Below are 19,039 nucleotides of genomic sequence, written 5' to 3'. Positions count from 1 at the left end.
GGAGTAGGCCAATTTCACAAAGCAGACACTTGTGGCGCCTTTTATGTCATGATGTTCACCAAAGTGACAGTGTCCAACGCCAGATTCAACTCGCCGTTCAGGGACACATTTGAAGCTCAAGTGATTGGAAGAAGCCTGCTTCTTCGACGGTTTATTTTCGGATAATCTTCAACGAGTGCTAAATCCTTTCCGCGTGCTGCTTTCTCTTCAACTTGCAAACCCCAGGTGTGAATATCAGACGATACAGAGACCAGCTGCTTAGAGTCCGCCAAATACCAACAAGAACCCTCCATCAAATCCCCATATCAGTTGGTAGTAAAGCCACCATCACACACAATGCTAGCACCTTGCATGAAGCTATTCATGGGAGAGGCCATAAGAACGATACAATCACCCACCTCCTCCATCGTCGCCAGCCGCTTCAACGGGGTTCTAGCAAGATCAGCCGCGAGAGGGGAGTTGGGGTCTTGGGCCATCGTGTTTCTGAGCAAAGGCGTTTCGACGTATCCGGGACAGATAGCGTTGATCCGGATGCCCATGCTGCCGTATGAATTGGCGTCTGCTTTAGTTAACCCGATAACTCCTACGAGAGTCAGTCTGGAGAAACACTGGGTTTCCAATTGGAGTCTCTCCGAGTCCGTACCATGCTTGGAAGTTGTGTAAGCAGTGTGAGCCATACGGTTGCAGGGCGCAACAACGGCAAGCATGCTTGCAACGTTAACGATCCTTCCGCGGCCGTCTCTTGGCCCAAGGTCCCTGCTGATTCTTAGTATCATCACAAGCTCTAGCTGCATCATTGTCATACTCCTGCTTGACCATAACTGCAAGCTCCTCCTTTTGGCAACGATAGACACCCTGCAGATTCACGTCAAGAACCCCCAACCACTCGTCATTCTCTATCTCGTGGGTCTGTCGACCGCTGCCGCTAATGCCGGCATTGTTGACGGCGATGTCCAGACGCCCAAACTGAGCCACGACTTTTGCGATTCCTTCCTTGACTTGGGATGGGCTACGAACATCAAGGTGCAGAGTCAAAATCTCGACGCGGGGAAACTGCTCCTTGAGGGCAGCGTTGGACGTCCGCAAAGCCTCCAGGTTTATGTCCGCCAAGGCCAGCTTGGTGATGCCGTGTTTCGCAAAGGCGAGAGCAGTGTGCTGCCCGATACCTAGGGCGGCGCGATCAGCAGGTGTGTGACGCTAAGAGTGACGGCTCCAGACCAGCGCGGGATCAGGGACGCATTCCCCGAGAGACACGCGACAATAGATTGGACCCAGTGATCCGAAAGCGGCGGAACTTACCGGAGGCGGCGCCGGTGATGAAGGCGGATCCACAGAGGAGGTTCGTCATTCTCAAAAGATAGTTCCTGCTATAGCTGTACCTGAATGCAGTAGAATCATCAGCCCATTCCCAAACGCGCCAGGACAGCAACAGGAGCCGCCGAGGCCATCTGTTGGGCGAAGGTGGCTCCACCAAGGATCCAGCGGGGTGCCTTGTTAGAGTGAAGCTATCAGGCCAGGATCAGTTGCGACAAGGATCCACTCGTCACGACATCAGTTGAGCCTCATAGGTCTTGCATCTTGGTTCCAAGAAGGCATGTATAGGTCAATTTGGGGGAAACACAGTAGGACGGCTCGAGTCGAATCTTGATAACCCATGAATAGGTAGAGGAACGGGATGGCGGCAACATGGGCGAAGGTCATCACCAGCCGTTCGTCCGGATTGGATGGACGAGAAGTCGAGAGAAGGTGAATCGGGCTACAAGGTCTAACAACGAGAGTGGGCGGGTATTTGATATCGTAACATGTCGAGTTCCAGAGGCTCAATAAACCCAGGTCGTGTTTTTATGGCGAATCGAGAATATCGGCAAGGGAGAATCAATACGAACTATAGATGGATTCATATTCAAACCGGCGATGGAAAGGTTTCTATTAAACAAGTCAGAATGCCTTAATGCACCAGACAGGCAAGGTGTGGGTGGCATGATGGGAATGGTCAACACCCGCTGAACTGTGAACCAGCGGGTATTCAAACGTCACAGACGTGTTGACGATGATGAGAGGGGAACGGCAGACGGCGAAAGGTGGGGATGAATAGAAATGATACGACATCATGCGTCAACCCGGATGGAAATTGAACCACCCCGGCATGAAAATAACAAGGGACAGGCAGTGGGGGTTCATGGTCTGGACCATCTCACCCGCCACCATACCATAGACCAACCCCACGAGGCATCACTTGAGCACCATGTTCACAAACATCAAGACAAACAGATGTGAAAATCATTTCATTCGTATGGGTCTTGTGGACAATGCGTCATCTACCCGGGTATGCTATTGTAATGTACAAAAGGAAAAGGCCTTTCTGCGGCTCGACTAAAGGACATGATGTACTTAAGGCTTGGGCTCGCCGTTGAACCGGGCAATACCGCTTCGGATGCCCTTGTCAACAGACTTGGCCATCTTCTCCAGAGGCAGACGATCCTCCACTCGCTGAACCATCTTGGCCACAGGAGGCTCGATGCGCTGGACACCTCGCTCGACGGGAGGAATGAAGTAGCTGACGTTGCGCTCCCATCGAGGAGCCCACTTGTTGGTCTGGTTGGATAGACGCTCTTCGGCGCCGGGCATGACGAGGTAGAGAGGGGTCAGGACTCCAACACCGGCAGCGCCCATGCAGAAGATCTCTGACGGGCGGGCTGCGGGAAGTCGTGGGACGCGGTGAGGCATGTTGTGTGTTGGTGGTAGGGTGGCTCTTGGTATTCTAAGGTGAATGGTCAGCGACATGTAAGCCTGTTATTGATGGATGATGGCATCGGAAATGGATTGTGTGGTTGGCTGGAGGGGAGAGGCATTGAGGATGCGGCGAGAATGAGGGAGTCAAAATGGGCACTCACTGTTGTTAATGGAAATCCAACCGAAGAGCGTCGACCGGATCTGATGAAGGGATTGTTTGGAGAGAAAAGGCAGCAACAAGGAGTCAAAGGTAGGTCTGTGTTGGCTGTCGTTGAAGGTGGTGATTGTTTGGTGGCTTTGATGGCTGTGATGATGGAAAGAAGAGTTACAAAGTCCAAAGTCAAACAGAAAAGGGCAGTTGCCTCCGTTATATATGTGCAACCTGGTCTGTTGTAGGCTTCTTACAAACATGGAGCGGGGTAAGGCGCGTGAGCCCTCGAGGTGCGTACCTGCGAAGGAGAGACACAACGGCGACGAGGCGAAGAGACAACAAGACGGGTATACTTGCCAGGTCGTGGCTTGGGGGGGACGATACCTCGAGTTGTGAGCATCCAGTGCAGGGAACGATGGTACATAGTAAAGTACGTACTGTGCTGGCGGACAAGGTTGCAATCTCGCCCAATCTCAAACTCTCCGGCAGGTCGAGACAGACGGTGATTCGTCGCGGACCTGTTCGTGCCCTCCATTACGTCGTGTCTCTCCTCGTGACTTACTTGGCTGTCGCTCAAATCCTCATTGCGGTTGGTCAGCATGGTTCTGAAAACAGTATGAGGCGGCGCAAGCAGAGAGGAGGGCTGCAGCGAGCAGGAGGCGGCCGTCGAGGACGGCGCTATCTCCTGCAAAGCGGCCACGCCAGCGACGCCTCAGAGTCATTGTTGTTGACGCGAGGTCCGGGGTGATGCAGGAGGATCTGCTCCCCGAGAGGTCTGCTCCCTCAGTCGAGATTGAGGTCCTGTGCTGAGGGCGGGTGGCTTGGGTAAAAGTGTCTCAAAAGGATTGGCGCTGGGCCGCGATCAAGCTGTTGAGTGTTGCATTACGATCCCGTTGTTCCTGAAGCCAGGCAGCTCTCCGTCAGGGCAAACCATCGAGGAAAGCCTCCCAGCCTGCCCCAGTCTCAGACCCCCAGACGCCAGGGCACACATGTTCGAGGTACGTGGCAGGGGAGGGCAGGGACTTGCAGGGAACAAATGAATTGGTCTGGAGCCGACAACGACCCCGCCGGCAGATGTCCACAGTGGCGTGTTTTCTACGTCGACAGTCGCAGTCGCAGGCCGCTCCTTCCTGGGGTCGTTCGACGATTAACTCGGCTTGTGTTGGAAATGCAAGACTCAGCTCAGAATCGGGATCAATTGATGGAGATAAAACGGTGTCCCAAGCCCGTTGCACGGCAATGTTTACGGCAATGAGTGGGCATGTTTGTTTTTGATTCTGGTAGCATTCAATGGCATCGACAAAGCAGGAAGGTGCAACGCAGGAGGGAAGAATGCCCCTGCCCGCACCTTTCTCTGTGCCACTCTGCCGTGTTCGCTCAGTGTCTTGGGCCAGAAGCCACCGTCCCCCAAATTACTGCTCATTTCGACGCCTGCTCCCCTACATTTCAGCGTCTCATCGCTATTCAGAGGTCTTTCGCAGTCCATCAATCACAGCCTCCAGCAACCAGAGGGTCCCCAAGCCCCCTGAAGCGTCTCCACTAAGCCCGCTAAAGACCCGCTTACCCCAGATTCACGGCACTTAAAACGGCGCGATCCTGTTTCCCCGCTTCAGCGAGACCCACCGCTATGCTTATCACTCCAGAGCCACTGAAGTCAGCCAACATGGCCTGCTCACACCACCTCTTGCCCCAATCGACGCCCGGATAAAGGGCATTACGGGGCTCTGGGGAACTGAAAAGGCGGGAGGAAGCCCCTCCCCGAACGCCCGCTGCCGCGACGACCTTGCTTCGTCGTAAGACGTAAAGTCGATAGGAGCTGGGAAACCTCTACTCGGTGGTTAGAAGTCACTTTGAAGCACGATTGAGCTCTAGATTGGCTTGATGGTCCTCTTCCAAGATAAACAACAACTCACTCACTGCACTAAGGCCCTCAGGCGTCTGACGGATTCCAGCTGGTCGCGCTGCGCTTCAGATGGTGCGCTGCCCCAGAATACTTTGGCCACATGTATCTTTCTTGACATTCTCTCCCTTCCGTCCCAGCCGCACCGTGTCGCACAAGACACCTAAACTGTCAGCACCATCTCGGCCCATTCTGTTGCATCAGGTCTAGTGCCACTCTCCAGAGGCGCAGCATTCGACTGAGTATGCTCATTTCGCTGAGACTCGGTGGCCGAGCTCTGCTTCTGAACTTGAGAGCTATTCTGACGAAGGCGCGCGTTTATGCTACCAATCTCGCACCTCTAGACTCGCGAAATTCTGATGGGAGACGGAGACAGCTGGAGGCATTGATGCCTGGGGGTTGGCGGTCTGGCAGCTGACTCTGGGCACTGATCCGGGGAGCGACAAATTGTGGGCACCATGGATAAACCAACCTGCCTACCCTTCTCCACAGCATGTTCCTCTGCAAGCGAGGGCGGGCCATACCTGGACACATATCCGACGGGCGGCCTGCAGCCTGCCAAGTGGGTGAGTAATGGCGATTCTGGGCACGCCATTCGACAGCACTGGCCAAGCCATTTGACCTGGATCCGTTTCTCTTGAAGCGAGCTGGGGGGAAGGGCCAACTCATCGAAAGTCCAGACTGCCGTCCCCTTACCACTTCAAAGCTGAATGCCCAGCCCGGGCCAAGAACCGGTTCGATGATGATAAGGGCTACAACGAGTTGTCCCTTGCATTCAATTCTCCGGATGCGTTCAAATGTCCTCTAATTCTTTTTTTTTTTTTTTTCAAATCCATCCAACGAATGCCCGTTGAGATTTTTCCAAACCTTGAGCTTTCCGGCCTTGAGTCCACAGACTTGAAACTCTTCAAGTGCCCCCACGCTCCTTGGTGGCTCATCTAGCCCCAAATAGTCTCACGTTTCTCTATCCCATAGGGTTATGTGTCCTCGAAACTCGTGGTGATGATAGATGTCTCTGGATCACTATTCTCCTGGAACCGCATTCAAGATGTCTCTTCTTTCCGAAATCCAGTGACATAACCATCCCCTCGGCCTCGAACAGCATTACAAGCGGGTCACTTTATCAGATCTGACCAAGAAAAGCAGTCCAGCATTCCGTTTCTACTACTGCGCCTTTCAAACTGTAACAAATCCAAGTACGTGAGCGAGCATTGTTTGCTGGATCAATGGCCTATTTCATCTGCTCTTGAGCAGATGCTCTGACTTTGTTTTTTATCAGATGGCTTTCAAGGCAGGGTGTCCGATTCATGATAAAGCGCAAGCTCATGCGATTCCTGAAGCCCTAGTAACGACAAAGCTTCCAGCAATTCCAGTAGGGTTCTGACACACAAAATGATTCTCCTTCTCTTATCATAAACTTCAACTATTAGATACATGGAGTTCCAGAAGCTCTTGTCTTTCTGCAAGGCTGCTTTAGTTGATATTACCTCTTTGAACGTCCAGTACGTTGGTATCGGGCCAACCCTGCAGGAACACGGCTCTTCTGAACAAGCTAAAATGGGGTTTCGATCAGTTATGAGAACCCAGGAAGGCCAACTTACGATATAGCAAACGGAGCTTTCATAACGTATATCCTTGTCCAGTGGTTCGTTTCAGACTATCAATGATCATACGGGCCTACTTGAAAACATTTGGCAAAGCCTGTAAACAGGCATATCAATTCGCAGAACTCGGGCCTACGAACCTCATAGTCGTTAGCACAGTGGCGGATTCAAAACCAATGCCAATATTGTTCTGCTACAGAGAAGTTCATCTTGCGGGGATTTCATTGCAAAAAAGGGCATGGATCACTAGAAAAAGAGGCTTTAGGGGGAAGATGGTGGCACGACCAAGTCATCAGAATTGCAAAATAGTTTGGCGAGATTCCAAGCACCGCCCGAAGGAGGCATGCGCAATTTCAGTGCAACCAAAGCCTCTTGATACACAGATAAGAGGGTTTCTGCCTCATCAGCTAGCCCAGTCACAGATGTCTCATGGTAGAACCATGACTGCCCATACAACCACGTGAAAAATCGCCCAGGTTGAACGTCGAGGAGCCATGAAAGAGTAAGAATAGTGGGTGGTGATCTTGAGGATTGAAGAGTAAACATTAGAGCCCCCGGCACATTGCCATGCCTGACAAGGCTTTCTCTGTCGCTTCGCCCATTTCTGTTCTAGGCTGAAATGAGTTCAAGGTCGTTGTCTCGTTGCGAGGTGCCGGAGACGGATACATGAAGTTGGCCTTGAGCAGGCGGTTGGTGGTTAAGAGGTGTGTGGTGTGACCCCAGACGTAGGGTTCGTGTCAGAGCAAAACTCTGAAAGGTTGAGAGCGCCGTGTCCTCCTTTTCATTCCCCATACAAAGTCCCATCACCTTTGCCATGGTGGATTAGCCCGTCATCGCAGCATCCGTGTCCTTGCCTTCGTCGGCGCCGCGCACCCACAGGACGTTATTGCACCTGCAGTGGTCCTCCATTAGCTTGCCATCGTCGCGTCTAAAAAGAAGGGGAAAGATCATACCGAATCAACACTTGGCCCAGAGAGCCAGTGGGCTTGTCGGCGATGTACTCCTCGGTGCCAGAGAGCTGGAGGTTCATGTAGCTGTCAACAGAGACGAGGGTGCCCTTGTATTCCACCTCGCCCCATTTTAGGCGGACAAGAACGGTCCTGCTGACGAGGTCCTGCAGCATAGGACGGGGGTTGAGGGGTGCGAAGCTCATCTTGGCGGTGTTGATGAGCGTGAGCGACGATGTTGAGGTTGGTGAATGAGCTTTCGGGTGGCTGCGAAAGGACAGGCGCGTCCATGCTCATTAGGTTTAGTGTGACAGCGCTGCCTGAGGAGAAAATTTGCCAGACCGACTCGGCTTTACTGCGGTTATTCCCACAACAAGTCGGTGGCGGGGCGGAGCGGAGCGGAATCTTGGCGGAGAGCCAACACGACTTGACGCGACGCGACGCGGTTGGGTCACTGACAGCAAGCCTTCCTTTGACATGGATGAACGCGCATGGCCCAGAGCTGTTAGCGACCCCCTGACAGGTACCTAGAAGGCAGTGACAAGCCAGCTTGCTGGTCCAAGCTCCGAATATTGGAAACACGCATGACACCTTCGCTGTAACCAAGAATTGGTACCATCCTCGGGCAGGTTGCAAACAACGGTGACCCCAAAGAGTTCAACACAGCAACGCCAAATAATCACCACAGCCAACCACATCAGATGCGAAGATCGAAAATGAAGATGGGCAAGCAATTACTTGAGAGTGAAGATGAGAGACACCCATCACTAGTCGTTTTTAGGAGGAATGGATACGCTTTTCACTTCATCTCAGGCATGCCATCTCTTTCACGATTGTGTATGACGTGAACAATCTCATTTTTCCAGCGCAGACCCTATAGAAACACTAACAGATAACACTGCTACGAAGTTCGCAAATCACATTTTAGCTATCTTGTCAATTCTTTCTTCCCCCTTCACAATTAAGCGTGACTTAATCATAGGCAGTTTATCACACTGCCACAGGAGAAACCAGATTATTCCATCATAGGTAGGTAGGTATTTGTACGATGATAGTTACAATTTGTTAACTTAGAATTGAATACTATCCACAATAAAAGAATACCCCATACCACAAACCTCACCTGGTGAGAATCCAGTCCAGCCAAACTCAGCAACCTTTGGTCTACGCCATGCGCGTCGGAGTCTTGCTTTAAGTCTAAGCACAAGCCAACGCGGCCAGGGAAAAACTCCGCCAGCCAGACCATTGATAGCACCGGCAATGGCACCGCCGACCGACGTGATAGTGTCGCAGACACCCTCACCACCATCGTCAACGTCAACCTTGATACTGACAGACATGTCTGCAAGGAGGCCACCGTCTTCGTTCTCAACTCGGACAACAATGAGATCAGTCGCCGTGTATTGGTCAGCATACTCCTTTTTCCCAGCTAGAAAGATGTGAGCACAGTTCTACCAAGTTCGCGAGAGTCAAGGCGTACGAGAACAGGGAATAAACCCCATACAGCACAGCCATTTCCGACGTAATAGCTAACACCTTGCTCAAAGTCATATTGAGAGGCACCAGAAACAGCCTTGACGATTTCAACCATGTCATCTCTGCTTCCTTGTTCTCCAACACCGTTGAAGCTACCCTCAACAGCGAGAGTAATTATGGCGGGCCTCATCTCTCCGTTCTGGATGCCACCGGTCGCGTACTCGATCTTGTTCTCACTGTTGCACCCATTCGAAGGGCATTCCTCCTTGATCTTGTCAAAGGCGTACCAGGGCGGGGTGTAGCCATAGGCAACCTTCTTGTTGCCAATGTCGACATGGGTGTTGCCACCATCCGGGTTTGTCCATGGATCTTCGGCGGCAGCACCAATAGCAAGAAGAGCAGCGGAAATGCAACTGGTAAACTTCATCTTGCCGGACAATATGGTGACTAAAGCTGAGGTATGCGGCTATTGGTTTGAGCTTGTGTGGTTAAGGGAGGTTGTGTTGTTCTAGGTGATGAGTTGGTGGTGACCTGATAGGGATTGCGATGAAATAGCAAGAGGAGCTGACAGTATTTATATAGATGAACAGTCCCGGACATCAAGGTGACGCTCCTAAATCACATAGATCCTAAGGTAGGGCCCAAGGCTGGCCCAGCCCATTCTCACTGCCCTTCAGGGCTGAAACAGACACAATCAGTAGACGATCACTACACAATGTGGGAAGTTTATGGGGAGCATAACCGCTTGACCCACCGTGTATTACATCGGATAAATCCACAAGGGTCAAGAACAGGGCAGAAACCTTCAGCCTTGGCACTCTCCAGCGAACAATATGCCCATTCAAAGTAAAGGAGTATGATGATCGTGGGACCCGGGTACCCCCCTCCCGTGGGCCATCACGGGTGTACCCGAACCAGCCGGGGATGAAAAAAGACCAAGGCTGGTTCGTCCGCAGGGCTGTGACGGCAGGTTCGGTCTCTTCATCCCCCACAATCCGAACAATGTCCAAACGAGCCATCTAATACAGAGCTCTGAAAGGGGGCGATGCAGGGGCATCTGTCAGGGTTTTCCCAGTTTCCAGTGACATCCAGGGCATTCTCAATTATATCGACATACGATCGTCTCAACAACGCTCCATGGTTTCCAAGCTCGTTTCTGGTCTCTGAAGCGGGCATCGTAGGAGGAGACGATGTCTGCCTTGGCGTTTCCCCCATTAGGAGATTTAAGGATCAACAATTCTCAGACTCCAGGGTATGAGGTTACCATTCCCCAGAGAAGTTTCAGCCATTACTTGGTTAAACGATTAATATGCCTAATCCTGGTAATGGCTGTGGCAATCGGATGATTGAGCCCCAGTTCGCTGTTGTCTCGGGATGGTATAACTCATGCGTTCGCTGCCTTAACTGCCAATATATTGTCTAAGCGACTCACTTAGCACTGCTATTGGGTAAAATCTTCTAGGTCCCTTGCTAATCCATCAATTCATTACATTCTATCTGGTGACGTTTGAGCTGCTTATCTTCATTCTGGAAAGAGAATGATACACGTGAAGGAATTACAGACTATTGCAACTTCGCTAGAGAATTTTGCCGCCTATTTTCCCTCATGTCACTCGACTCTCGCCTTGTCATTTGATATACAATGCGCTCAGGCTGGACACCTAGCTATCATTACATCAAGATGCATAGGTTACAGGTCGGCAAGCTGACGATTGGCGGCCCAAAATCCTTCTTGTGAAAACAGGGCGATCAGCAATTCGCAAGATAGAGAAAAGAATGAGAAGCAGGCACGCAAGAACTTTTCACCGGCAGAATGCCAGTGATGTAACATTGAATACTACCACATTGATTCATGAAACCACTAATGTGAAGACTTCAACGCGGCAGGCTTCATGAATGGGCATGTTGATGAGCCTCTCGATCTTGACAGCAGATGAAAAATTGCAACGAAGGTCCAACAGTTCAGATTCAAGATCGACAGTTTCCACGCAAATTGTTTCGGGTTGATTGTGTGAGGGGGTGAAATCATCAAGTAGGAGCAGGTACACATGCGATTCAAGTTTCAGCGAGTCCTTCGCAATGCACCGTGGTAGACACGACTAAGAGCAGGGTATTTCGTTATTATACCACCTCGATCATCAAAGAGGGCATTCGCGCTCGGCGCAATGCTTGCATTAGTTCTTGGAATATGAGATGAATATTGGCTAATGTAGTAGGACTAATAATCCCGTCCCCAATTTTTTGTACTCACGTAAGACTATCTATAAGTGCCATTGATGCTATTCGCTGAACAGGAAGACGCATATGGAATCGTAGTTTGTTCTAGGGGTGGACAGTTCATTTCACGTTGACTCGACTTCCGCACGAAACCTAGGTTGCGTTGCATTAACCAAGATCAAGTCTCTGTCGAATCTCTTCCTACGAAGTTTTTGTTCTAAGACATCAATGTCTTATTCTCAAAATCCATAAATGAACCACATGGAGCTTCTTGCCTAAACAGCCGCTGGGATGCCGTGAATTGACCATCGAGAATGGGGGTGTTGATCAACAGAATTTTACTTGTAGACATTGTCTCTGCCTTACAGATTGTCAGGGGTGTGCAACTTTGGTCGAGATTCCAAATCCGGCTGGGAATGAAGAGGGTGTGTCGTTGCATTTGGCAGAGTGAGACATAACAAGAAGATTCTCAAGTTGTCAAGGGAATGAATGATGACTATAGGGTGCCTGGCACATGTATTTCTCGGTCGATTAATCTCTGGACACTCAAGTAGGAAACGAAACTACGTGATAGACTGGTAGTCGTTTCTTGCTTATAAGTGACGTTATGAAGAACTCTAGCAGACGATAAAAGCATTCTAAAGCTAATTAGATACAAATGCAATAAAGACACAATGTATCCAATCTTAGATCAAACTTTCCGAAGCCCAAGACATTCAAAGCATGGCGAGCAAGAGCTGAGACTTCCCAGCCATTCACTTCCCCGGAAGCTCAGCTTTTGTCGAATGAGGAAGGCCAAGTACCGAGCTGGGTGTTCATGCCGGTTGCACCGCGCCACAGGATCTCGGAACAGGAAGAGGTTGTGTAGTTGGTACCTCGTGGCGCTCTTCACAAGTGCATGATTGTGCGGAATGGAAGGGTGTCTCGGGTACTTGTACTTGCTCGAATCTCGGATGCACGTGGTGTCTTCCGCCCCACCATTCCAAGCCTCAAACAGCTAGCCGCGTCACGGGAGAGACATTCCACCGACCCGAATGTTGTCCAAGAACTGACCGAACCTGGTGATCCTGCCGTTCGCAGTTCCTGTTCTCCATATACTTTCCACAAATTCTCGCCTCCGCTCACGGATGGTAGCCGAAGCTTCCAGAGGCAGCTGAAGCAGCTGAGGGTATTAAATGATATTGTTTTCTTGGAACCTGTCCTATCACCATACTCTTCATCGAGCTTTACAGCACGGCTGCAGCTCTAGCTATTTAAGTCTACCTACGTCACCTTGACCACCACGTCCAACTCGAGAATTCGTAAACATGGCCGACTTCAACGGAACCCCGAGCAGCCTGGGCAGCCAAACCAGCAAGCGGCAGGCGGCCATCCTTGATCGGCATCTCCCAGATGGCTACTCTGCCGACCCCGACGTTGTCTTGGACCCGCCCCAAGGCCCTGTTCCCTCGGCCTCTGCTGTCAGCCTCGACCGAACCTCCCAAGCAGACCCCGTCGAATCATCCCTTCTTCTGCAGGGAGGTGACATGCATCGCGACATGTTCAAAATAAAGGCTCGTGCAAACTCGATTCGCCGTGCCAACACCTTCTCCCACCACGCCTCTCCGCGCTTGGGCCCTGCCGACGAACTATCATACCCCGAACAGCGTGAGCCTGGTGGCTTCAGACGGCACCACTTGCAACTTCGAGCACGACAGAGGCGAATGAGTAGTTACACTGTCGTCGCGAAGAATTTTGTCGATTTCCTCGACCTCTACGGCAGCTTTGCTGGCGAAGATCTTGAGGATGCTGATAGTGAAGACGAATCTGCCATCGACGATCGAGATGAGGCCGATGTGGAACAACCACCTGAGCTTCGGCCACTCCTTGGTCGCAGAAAGAGCTCTAGGAGATTGCACAAGAAGGGCGATGCTACAACGACTAAGACTTTTTTCACGCTCATCAAGGCCTTTATTGGCACTGGAATCATGTTCCTTCCCAAAGCCTTCCGCAACGGAGGTATCCTGTTCTCGTCAATTACCCTCATTGTTCTGTCCCTCGTCAATTGCGGATGCTTTCGGCTTCTCCTCGACTGCCGTGACAAGTATGGAGGAGGTTACGGAGAGCTCGGCGCTGCCATCGTTGGCCCACGGTTTCGAAGTTTGATCCTCGCATCGATTGCCATCTCCCAGCTTGGCTTCGTCTGCACTGGACTCATCTTCACGGCAGAGAACCTCTGGGCTTTCCTTGATGCGGTTACTGCAGGCGACCACAACCTGATGCTGAGTGTTCCAACTCTGATTGCCCTGCAGCTGCTGATACTCATCCCACTTGCTCTGATCCGAAATATCTCCAAGCTGGGACCTGTCGCTCTGCTCGCCGATGCATTCATTTTGATCGGCATTGTCTACATCTGGTACTACGACGTTGCAGCTCTTTCTCGGAATGGTATGGACCCGACAGTCAGACTGTTCAACCCGTCTGACTTTCCCTTGACGGTGGGCTCGGCCATCTTTACGTTTGAAGGAATTGGTCTCATCCTTCCGATTCAGTCAAGCATGAAGAAGCCTGAGCAGTTCAGCAACCTCCTCTACCTTGTCATGTTCATCATCACCATCATTTTCACGTCAGTGGGAGCTATGTGCTACGCCACCTTTGGCGAGCGCACCAAGATCCAAGTCATCTCCAACTTTCCTCAGGACTCGCCCCTCGTCAACGCAGTTCAGTTCCTCTACTCCTTGGCAGTCCTGGCGGGAGACCCTGTTCAGCTGTTCCCGGCGGCTCGTATCATCGAGACGTCTGTGTTTGGCGAGCGGGCAACAGGAAAGAAGAGCATTGCGATCAAGTGGAAGAAGAACGCGCTCCGAACGCTCATCGTGGGAGTGTGCGCGGGTGTCAGTATCGTTGGCGCCAGTGATCTGGACAAGTTTGTTGCATTGATTGGGAGTTTTGCTTGTGTTCCTCTGGTTTACATCTATCCGGCGTATCTGCATTACAAGGGGGCTGCGGAAAAGGCTTGGGTCAAGGCACTTGATGTGGCGCTCATGGTGATTGGGTTCATTGCCATGGTCTACACCACCCTGGTCACCGTCTCCCAATGGATCGACGATGCTACTTGACTGGGGAGGTGATTCGATACGGCACGGACGGTAAATCGAAGAGAAAAGAAGGCAACTTTAAAAAGGAGGGCGTCAGCGGTTTATTGTTCTGGTTCATAGCGTCTATTTCATCGGTTTATTGCATTGGCTTGTTTGGCGCTAACTAAGGCCTTATCGAAGGTCAATACAGAGGATATTAGCTCTCGACTCGACAGCGGACTGGGGGAGGAGGAAGAGGAGGCTGTGTGCATTTGTTCCTGCATCTTTTTACGTTGAGGCTGTACACAGATTGCTTCTCATGATAACTCAGCTTCTGCTACACTGTCCCATTCTGGCTGAACCGAATGTTGGCCTGGGGGTGTGCCATCCATGCTGACTCTTGCTGATTGATACCAAGGCGGCTAACTTGTCCGAGGTGATTGGACTGCAGCATCGGCATTCACTTACAGATGAGGGCATCCGTCAAGGGTCCATCCATCCAATGTACCTAGCTCATGAGCTGATGCTCGGCTCCGACATGCATGGCCGACTGTTGCCAGAGCCGGCATCTCATCCAGGAGCGTGTATCCGGCCACGTCTGTCCAAGACCAAGAGCTCGTGAATGGCTTTTCTGACCGCTGGACCCTTACAGATTGTGGATCAAGACAGATTCTGCTGCTCACATGAAGATGACCATCCCCAGGGGCAGGGCGAGAAGGAGAAACATGACAAGGGAGCCCCAGAGGCTTCCCGCAAGCGGATGGCGCTCAGGAGAGCGGGATGCTTCCAGACTCTTGGTATTTTCACTTTGTGGGCGGTGGCCGCTGAGACATGTCATCCGAAAGCCAACGTCCCCGGGATTGCCTAAAATGGAACAAGGGCATGTTGTGCCGGCCCGCCAGCCGGACAAAGGCCTGAGGGAGTGCTATCGGGCCTCTCCAGCTGCAAGAGAAGCTTCTTTTGGCTTTGGGGATGCACCTTTGCCATCTAGAACCTCGTCCCCCTTGTCGCCCTTTCATCTTGACTCTCCTCGCCCGTTCGTCGGCCCCGAGATCTGCGGGGCAGGGATGTATTCCGCACGTGAAGGCTTTTAATGCAGCTGCGTAGCCAATGGAAGAATGGATGGCTATATTCGGCACGGCAGAAGGATATGCACCTGACCTCGTGAGTTGTGTCCGTCTCTTGCAGTGAAAGCATGATCTCAACGCTGATGCTGATGCTTGGGCGACCTTGACACTGCCGATCTTTGCCCGGGACGCCCCAAGCTTCCAGCGTGTCGGGAGCGCCCCATGGATCTCAAGCTTGATTCCAATACATCACATCTACGTTTACCTTTCCCATCTGCGGATATGTATATGCGATGGGAAGACGATCCCGATCTCCTCCATCGGACGTGTGACGTTTTTGGCGTAGGGATTGTCAAGTGTTGGTTTGAATGACCATCTACTGACCTCTAGATTACATGTAGATATGGTCACAGGTGATGGAACAGCCTGGGTGTGCCCATATTGGGTTCCTTTGGGCTTCATGAGCCAGATTGCGCAAGCACACTGCGCTGCATCCCACCCTCGAGATTATCTCCGTTTCAGGAACACGTCTCGGCAGACTCCACCCCGAGGGCGCCGAGCGAGGGACGGGATTCCTCTTTCTACCAGATCTCATGATGTGCTTCTCCATCCTTTCCAATTCAACTATCTTGGAAGGTCCCAGGGCAGGGTGGGCGGCGGGACCGGTATCAATGTCAATGTCTCTGGCGGGGAAGTCCGCGAGCTTAGACTGGACTGGCTGGACTGGGTGTGCGGGGGAGGGAAGTCGAATCTCAACAAAACTGAGGCTGACGAGCAGTGTCGTGTCACCCAAGCCGGCCTGCTATCTTTCCAGAGTCCATGTGTGTGCTAAGATTGCGTTCGCGATAATGTGACCCGAAGTGCTTTTCCAAGACTGATATAGTGAAATGACTTCACTGCAATGGCTCAAGCGCTAACCGACGCGCCACTACCCCAAACTCGACATCCCGGCCCATGCTAATGTTAGATCTAGAGCCACGGGGAGAGGAAAGAGAAGAATTGGGAGAGGCCGAGTCTCGTTATTGGAGAAAGCTCCCTGCGGCTTGATGGGGAAGCTGGGGATAAAGGCCTCATTGCCGGAGTAGCCTACGCTTGAACCTTCCCCACACAACACGCACCTAGGACAATCAAGCAATAGCGCCCTCACCCATGGGACTGATCGGCTCGCTGCGACATGGACTGCTCCTCGGTGAGTATTCGGATTCTGACATCTGGTCATGGGATTTTCCAACGAAGCAGCAGACGATGCTCAACCATGCCCGTTGAGGTCCTGCGAAAAGGTAGCACCCCCCGAAGAGAGGCAAGGTTAGGGCCAAGACGCGGGGGCGTCAAGGGTGGCTGACGTCGATCGTAGCTCGGCTAGGACCTGAGTTAACTGTTGAAGGAAATCCGAGCCTCGTTCGGCATCGTCAATATCGTCCTAGTGCTTGACCCTTCCCGCGCACACGCCTCTCACAGCAGCCGCTCGTGTTTCCCTCTCTCCCTGCCATGCCAGGCAGAGGCGCAAACTCTCACACCCTCGCTCGCAGAGTCGCTCCTTTCTGTGTCCACGGCTCTTTGCTTTGCCCCTCCATCACAGAGCAGAGATACTCCCTCGTGACACCTGTCGTGGTGTGGTCAAGGTGACGAAACGCCACTGGGAAATCTCGATCCAGCCTAAGAAACCATGAGGACTCGAGGGTGTGTCCCGGCGAGGGGAAGCTCATAGCCATGACGGGTATGGCTCATGACTCTTGAGCTTCTGTACAAAAGGGCCCGACCTCCCGCTCATGTCGAGGTAGAGTCGAGAAGAAGCCGTCAGCTCAATTGAACGACAATCCAAGCTCCCACCATCCTCACAACCTCATCCCGACACACAATGTCTAAGTTCGCTCCCGTCCTGAGATCGCTGGCCCGCCAGCCTCTGCCCAGACAGGCTCTGCCTCTCCGGACAGCTCGGTACACTCCTGTCGCCGTCCGCGCCTTTCACAGCACCACTCCCCAGCGCAACGCTGCTCTTGGCCAGCCTCATCTTCTTCCCGAGTTCAGCCTCCGCGACAAGGTCATTGTCGTCTCGGGCGGTGCGCGAGGTCTAGGTCTGGTTCAGACTGAGGCTCTACTCGAGGCGGGTGCAACAGGTGAGAGCGCGTGGCATGGCGTATTGTACCACACGTCACTAACTGCTTGTCAGTCCATGCCATTGATAGGTTGCCCTCGCCAGCCAACGACCCCTCCTCTGGTTTCTCCAAGGTCGCCAAACGGGCACAAGAGGAGCTTGGCACCTCCCTCACATACCACCAGTCCGACGTGAGAAACGTTCCCGAGCTCAACCGCATCTTTGAGGGCATCGCCGACACCACTGGCCGCTTGGATGGTCTCATTGCTGCCGCCGGTATCAACCAAGAGACACCAGCACTCGAGTACACAGCCGAGGATGCCGACAACATGATGAGCATCAACTTCACCGGCGCATTCATGACGGCGCAAGCAGCTGCCCGCCAGATGGTCCGCCTCAAGCAGCCGGGCAGTATCTGCTTGATCGCCAGCATGAGCGGCACCATTGCGAACAAGGGCATGATAGCACCGTAAGTAACGCGCATGAACTGCCAAGTCTTCACCCGCTCACGCATTCACTAGGGTTTACAACCCATCCAAGGCTGCTGTAGTGCAGCTGGGGCGCAATCTCGCTGCTGAATGGGGCCAATATGGCATCCGCGTCAACACCCTCTCCCCCGGCTACATCCTGACCCAGATGCTCCAGAACCTCTTTGACGATTACCCCGAGCGCAAGACCAAGTGGGCTGGAGAGAACATGCTTGGCCGCATCAGCATGCCGAACGAGTATCGCGGCGCCGCCGTCTTCCTCCTCAGCGACGCAAGCACCTTCATGACTGGCGCCGATCTCCGCATCGACGGCGGTCACGCTGCTTGGTAAGAGCTGGACAGCATTCGTGGGAGAACCGGAGAACAAAAGCACGCTCGCGCATAGTCAACATTTTCTTTGGGTATCTGAAATATTTTTTGGGAGCGAGGAGAAAAGGTTTTTGTACAGTCGTGATACTCGTTGCGTCACTCCTTTGGCCATAATTGCAGGTAAAAGAACAACGACTTTATAACTCGCAATTGCGTCTCGCCCTTTTAGTTGGGACTCGTGACGTGTGATATTATGCCCTGCGGACCGAGCCTCCCCAGAAGCCCGGGTTGTATCCTGAGCCTCAACTCAATGTCCTTGTCGGGGACACCGCGATCGCGCAGCTTCGCAGCATCCACCACAGTCCTCATGTCTAGGAACCGTCTACCCTCGACGCCGCGGCCGATCGCTGCGAAATCCTCTTCCGCTTCGTCCTGCAATCTTTGTCGGGCTTCGAGGGCGGCGAGCGTCGGGTTGCTTCGGCTCGGTGCGAACGACGGTCCTAGAGGAGCTTGAGGGCCAAGCTGCGATGAGGCAGTAGACGAGGGAGAGTATGTCGGATTCGGCTGAGCAATGCCCATCTGCTGAAGACGGCGCGAGAAGTCGCCGGTCGGGAAATCGGGATCCATGGAATCTGCACGGAGAGCTGGCAAATGCGAGTCAGCGCAAGCGGTGAAACATGGCACGCATTAGTAGATTACCCTCGTCCTTGGTACCATCGCCCAATGTCTTTGACTTGGGCTTCGCTGCGGGCTTGGGGCGAGGAGGTCCTCGAGGGACAGCCGCTCCGGGAGTTCGAGCAGGGTATTTCCGCGGTGCGCTGCGGGCAACCTTGGATGAAGACGCGCCCATTGTGTTCTATGCGTAAAGATTAAAGATTAGGAACAAGAGAAGAAGAGGAAGCGTTAGTAGTACAGGCGCATGAGCGGGTGGGGGTCGAATTGAAGCTGTGGTTGCTAGCAAAAGTGGCGACGACCCGGGCATTTTTTGATGATGTT

The 19,039-nt window shown here is 52.6% G+C and overlaps 7 protein-coding genes across 7 annotated transcripts; 2 read left to right on the top strand and 5 right to left on the bottom strand.

Moving 5' to 3' along the window:
• Positions 1 to 305: 305 nt before the first annotated feature.
• Positions 306 to 1,348, bottom strand: MRS44_000466 (uncharacterized protein; the record flags this gene model as incomplete). The annotated part of the gene is made up of 4 exons (XM_046271267.2): positions 306 to 583; positions 644 to 756; positions 806 to 1,166; positions 1,300 to 1,348. 4 exons carry the CDS (start codon positions 1,346 to 1,348, stop codon positions 306 to 308), a joined length of 801 nt encoding a protein of 266 aa, XP_046129404.1.
• Positions 1,349 to 2,391: 1,043 nt separating this feature from the next.
• MRS44_000465 (uncharacterized protein) lies at positions 2,392 to 3,485 on the bottom strand (the record flags this gene model as incomplete). The annotated part of the gene is made up of 2 exons (XM_065624058.1): positions 2,392 to 2,761; positions 3,139 to 3,485. The coding sequence occupies 2 exons, from the start codon at positions 3,483 to 3,485 to the stop codon at positions 2,392 to 2,394; spliced, it is 717 nt and encodes a 238-aa protein (XP_065479781.1).
• Positions 3,486 to 7,210: 3,725 nt separating this feature from the next.
• On the bottom strand, positions 7,211 to 7,541 carry MRS44_000464 (uncharacterized protein; the record flags this gene model as incomplete). Its single annotated transcript, XM_065624057.1, has 2 exons — positions 7,211 to 7,280; positions 7,342 to 7,541. 2 exons carry the CDS (start codon positions 7,539 to 7,541, stop codon positions 7,211 to 7,213), a joined length of 270 nt encoding a protein of 89 aa, XP_065479780.1.
• Positions 7,542 to 8,134: 593 nt separating this feature from the next.
• On the bottom strand, positions 8,135 to 9,238 carry MRS44_000463 (uncharacterized protein; the record flags this gene model as incomplete). The annotated part of the gene is made up of 3 exons (XM_065624056.1): positions 8,135 to 8,209; positions 8,454 to 8,786; positions 8,840 to 9,238. 3 exons carry the CDS (start codon positions 9,236 to 9,238, stop codon positions 8,135 to 8,137), a joined length of 807 nt encoding a protein of 268 aa, XP_065479779.1.
• A 3,097-nt stretch (positions 9,239 to 12,335) lies between these two features.
• On the top strand, positions 12,336 to 14,126 carry MRS44_000462 (uncharacterized protein; the record flags this gene model as incomplete). The annotated part of the gene is made up of 1 exon (XM_046271347.2): positions 12,336 to 14,126. The coding sequence occupies one exon, from the start codon at positions 12,336 to 12,338 to the stop codon at positions 14,124 to 14,126; it is 1,791 nt and encodes a 596-aa protein (XP_046129408.1).
• Positions 14,127 to 17,009: 2,883 nt separating this feature from the next.
• MRS44_000461 (uncharacterized protein) lies at positions 17,010 to 18,065 on the top strand (the record flags this gene model as incomplete). Its single annotated transcript, XM_065624055.1, has 3 exons — positions 17,010 to 17,268; positions 17,322 to 17,715; positions 17,768 to 18,065. The coding sequence occupies 3 exons, from the start codon at positions 17,010 to 17,012 to the stop codon at positions 18,063 to 18,065; spliced, it is 951 nt and encodes a 316-aa protein (XP_065479778.1).
• Positions 18,066 to 18,268: 203 nt separating this feature from the next.
• Positions 18,269 to 18,893, bottom strand: MRS44_000460 (uncharacterized protein; the record flags this gene model as incomplete). Its single annotated transcript, XM_046274007.1, has 2 exons — positions 18,269 to 18,687; positions 18,743 to 18,893. 2 exons carry the CDS (start codon positions 18,891 to 18,893, stop codon positions 18,269 to 18,271), a joined length of 570 nt encoding a protein of 189 aa, XP_046129410.1.
• Between the last annotated feature and the right edge of the window lie 146 nt (positions 18,894 to 19,039).

Source organism: Fusarium solani, assembly GCF_023522795.1.
Source record: "Fusarium solani strain SB1 chromosome Unknown bctg00000000, whole genome shotgun sequence".
NCBI classification, from domain to species: domain Eukaryota; kingdom Fungi; phylum Ascomycota; class Sordariomycetes; order Hypocreales; family Nectriaceae; genus Fusarium; species Fusarium solani.
This window is presented reverse-complemented; position numbering and strand designations above follow the sequence as displayed.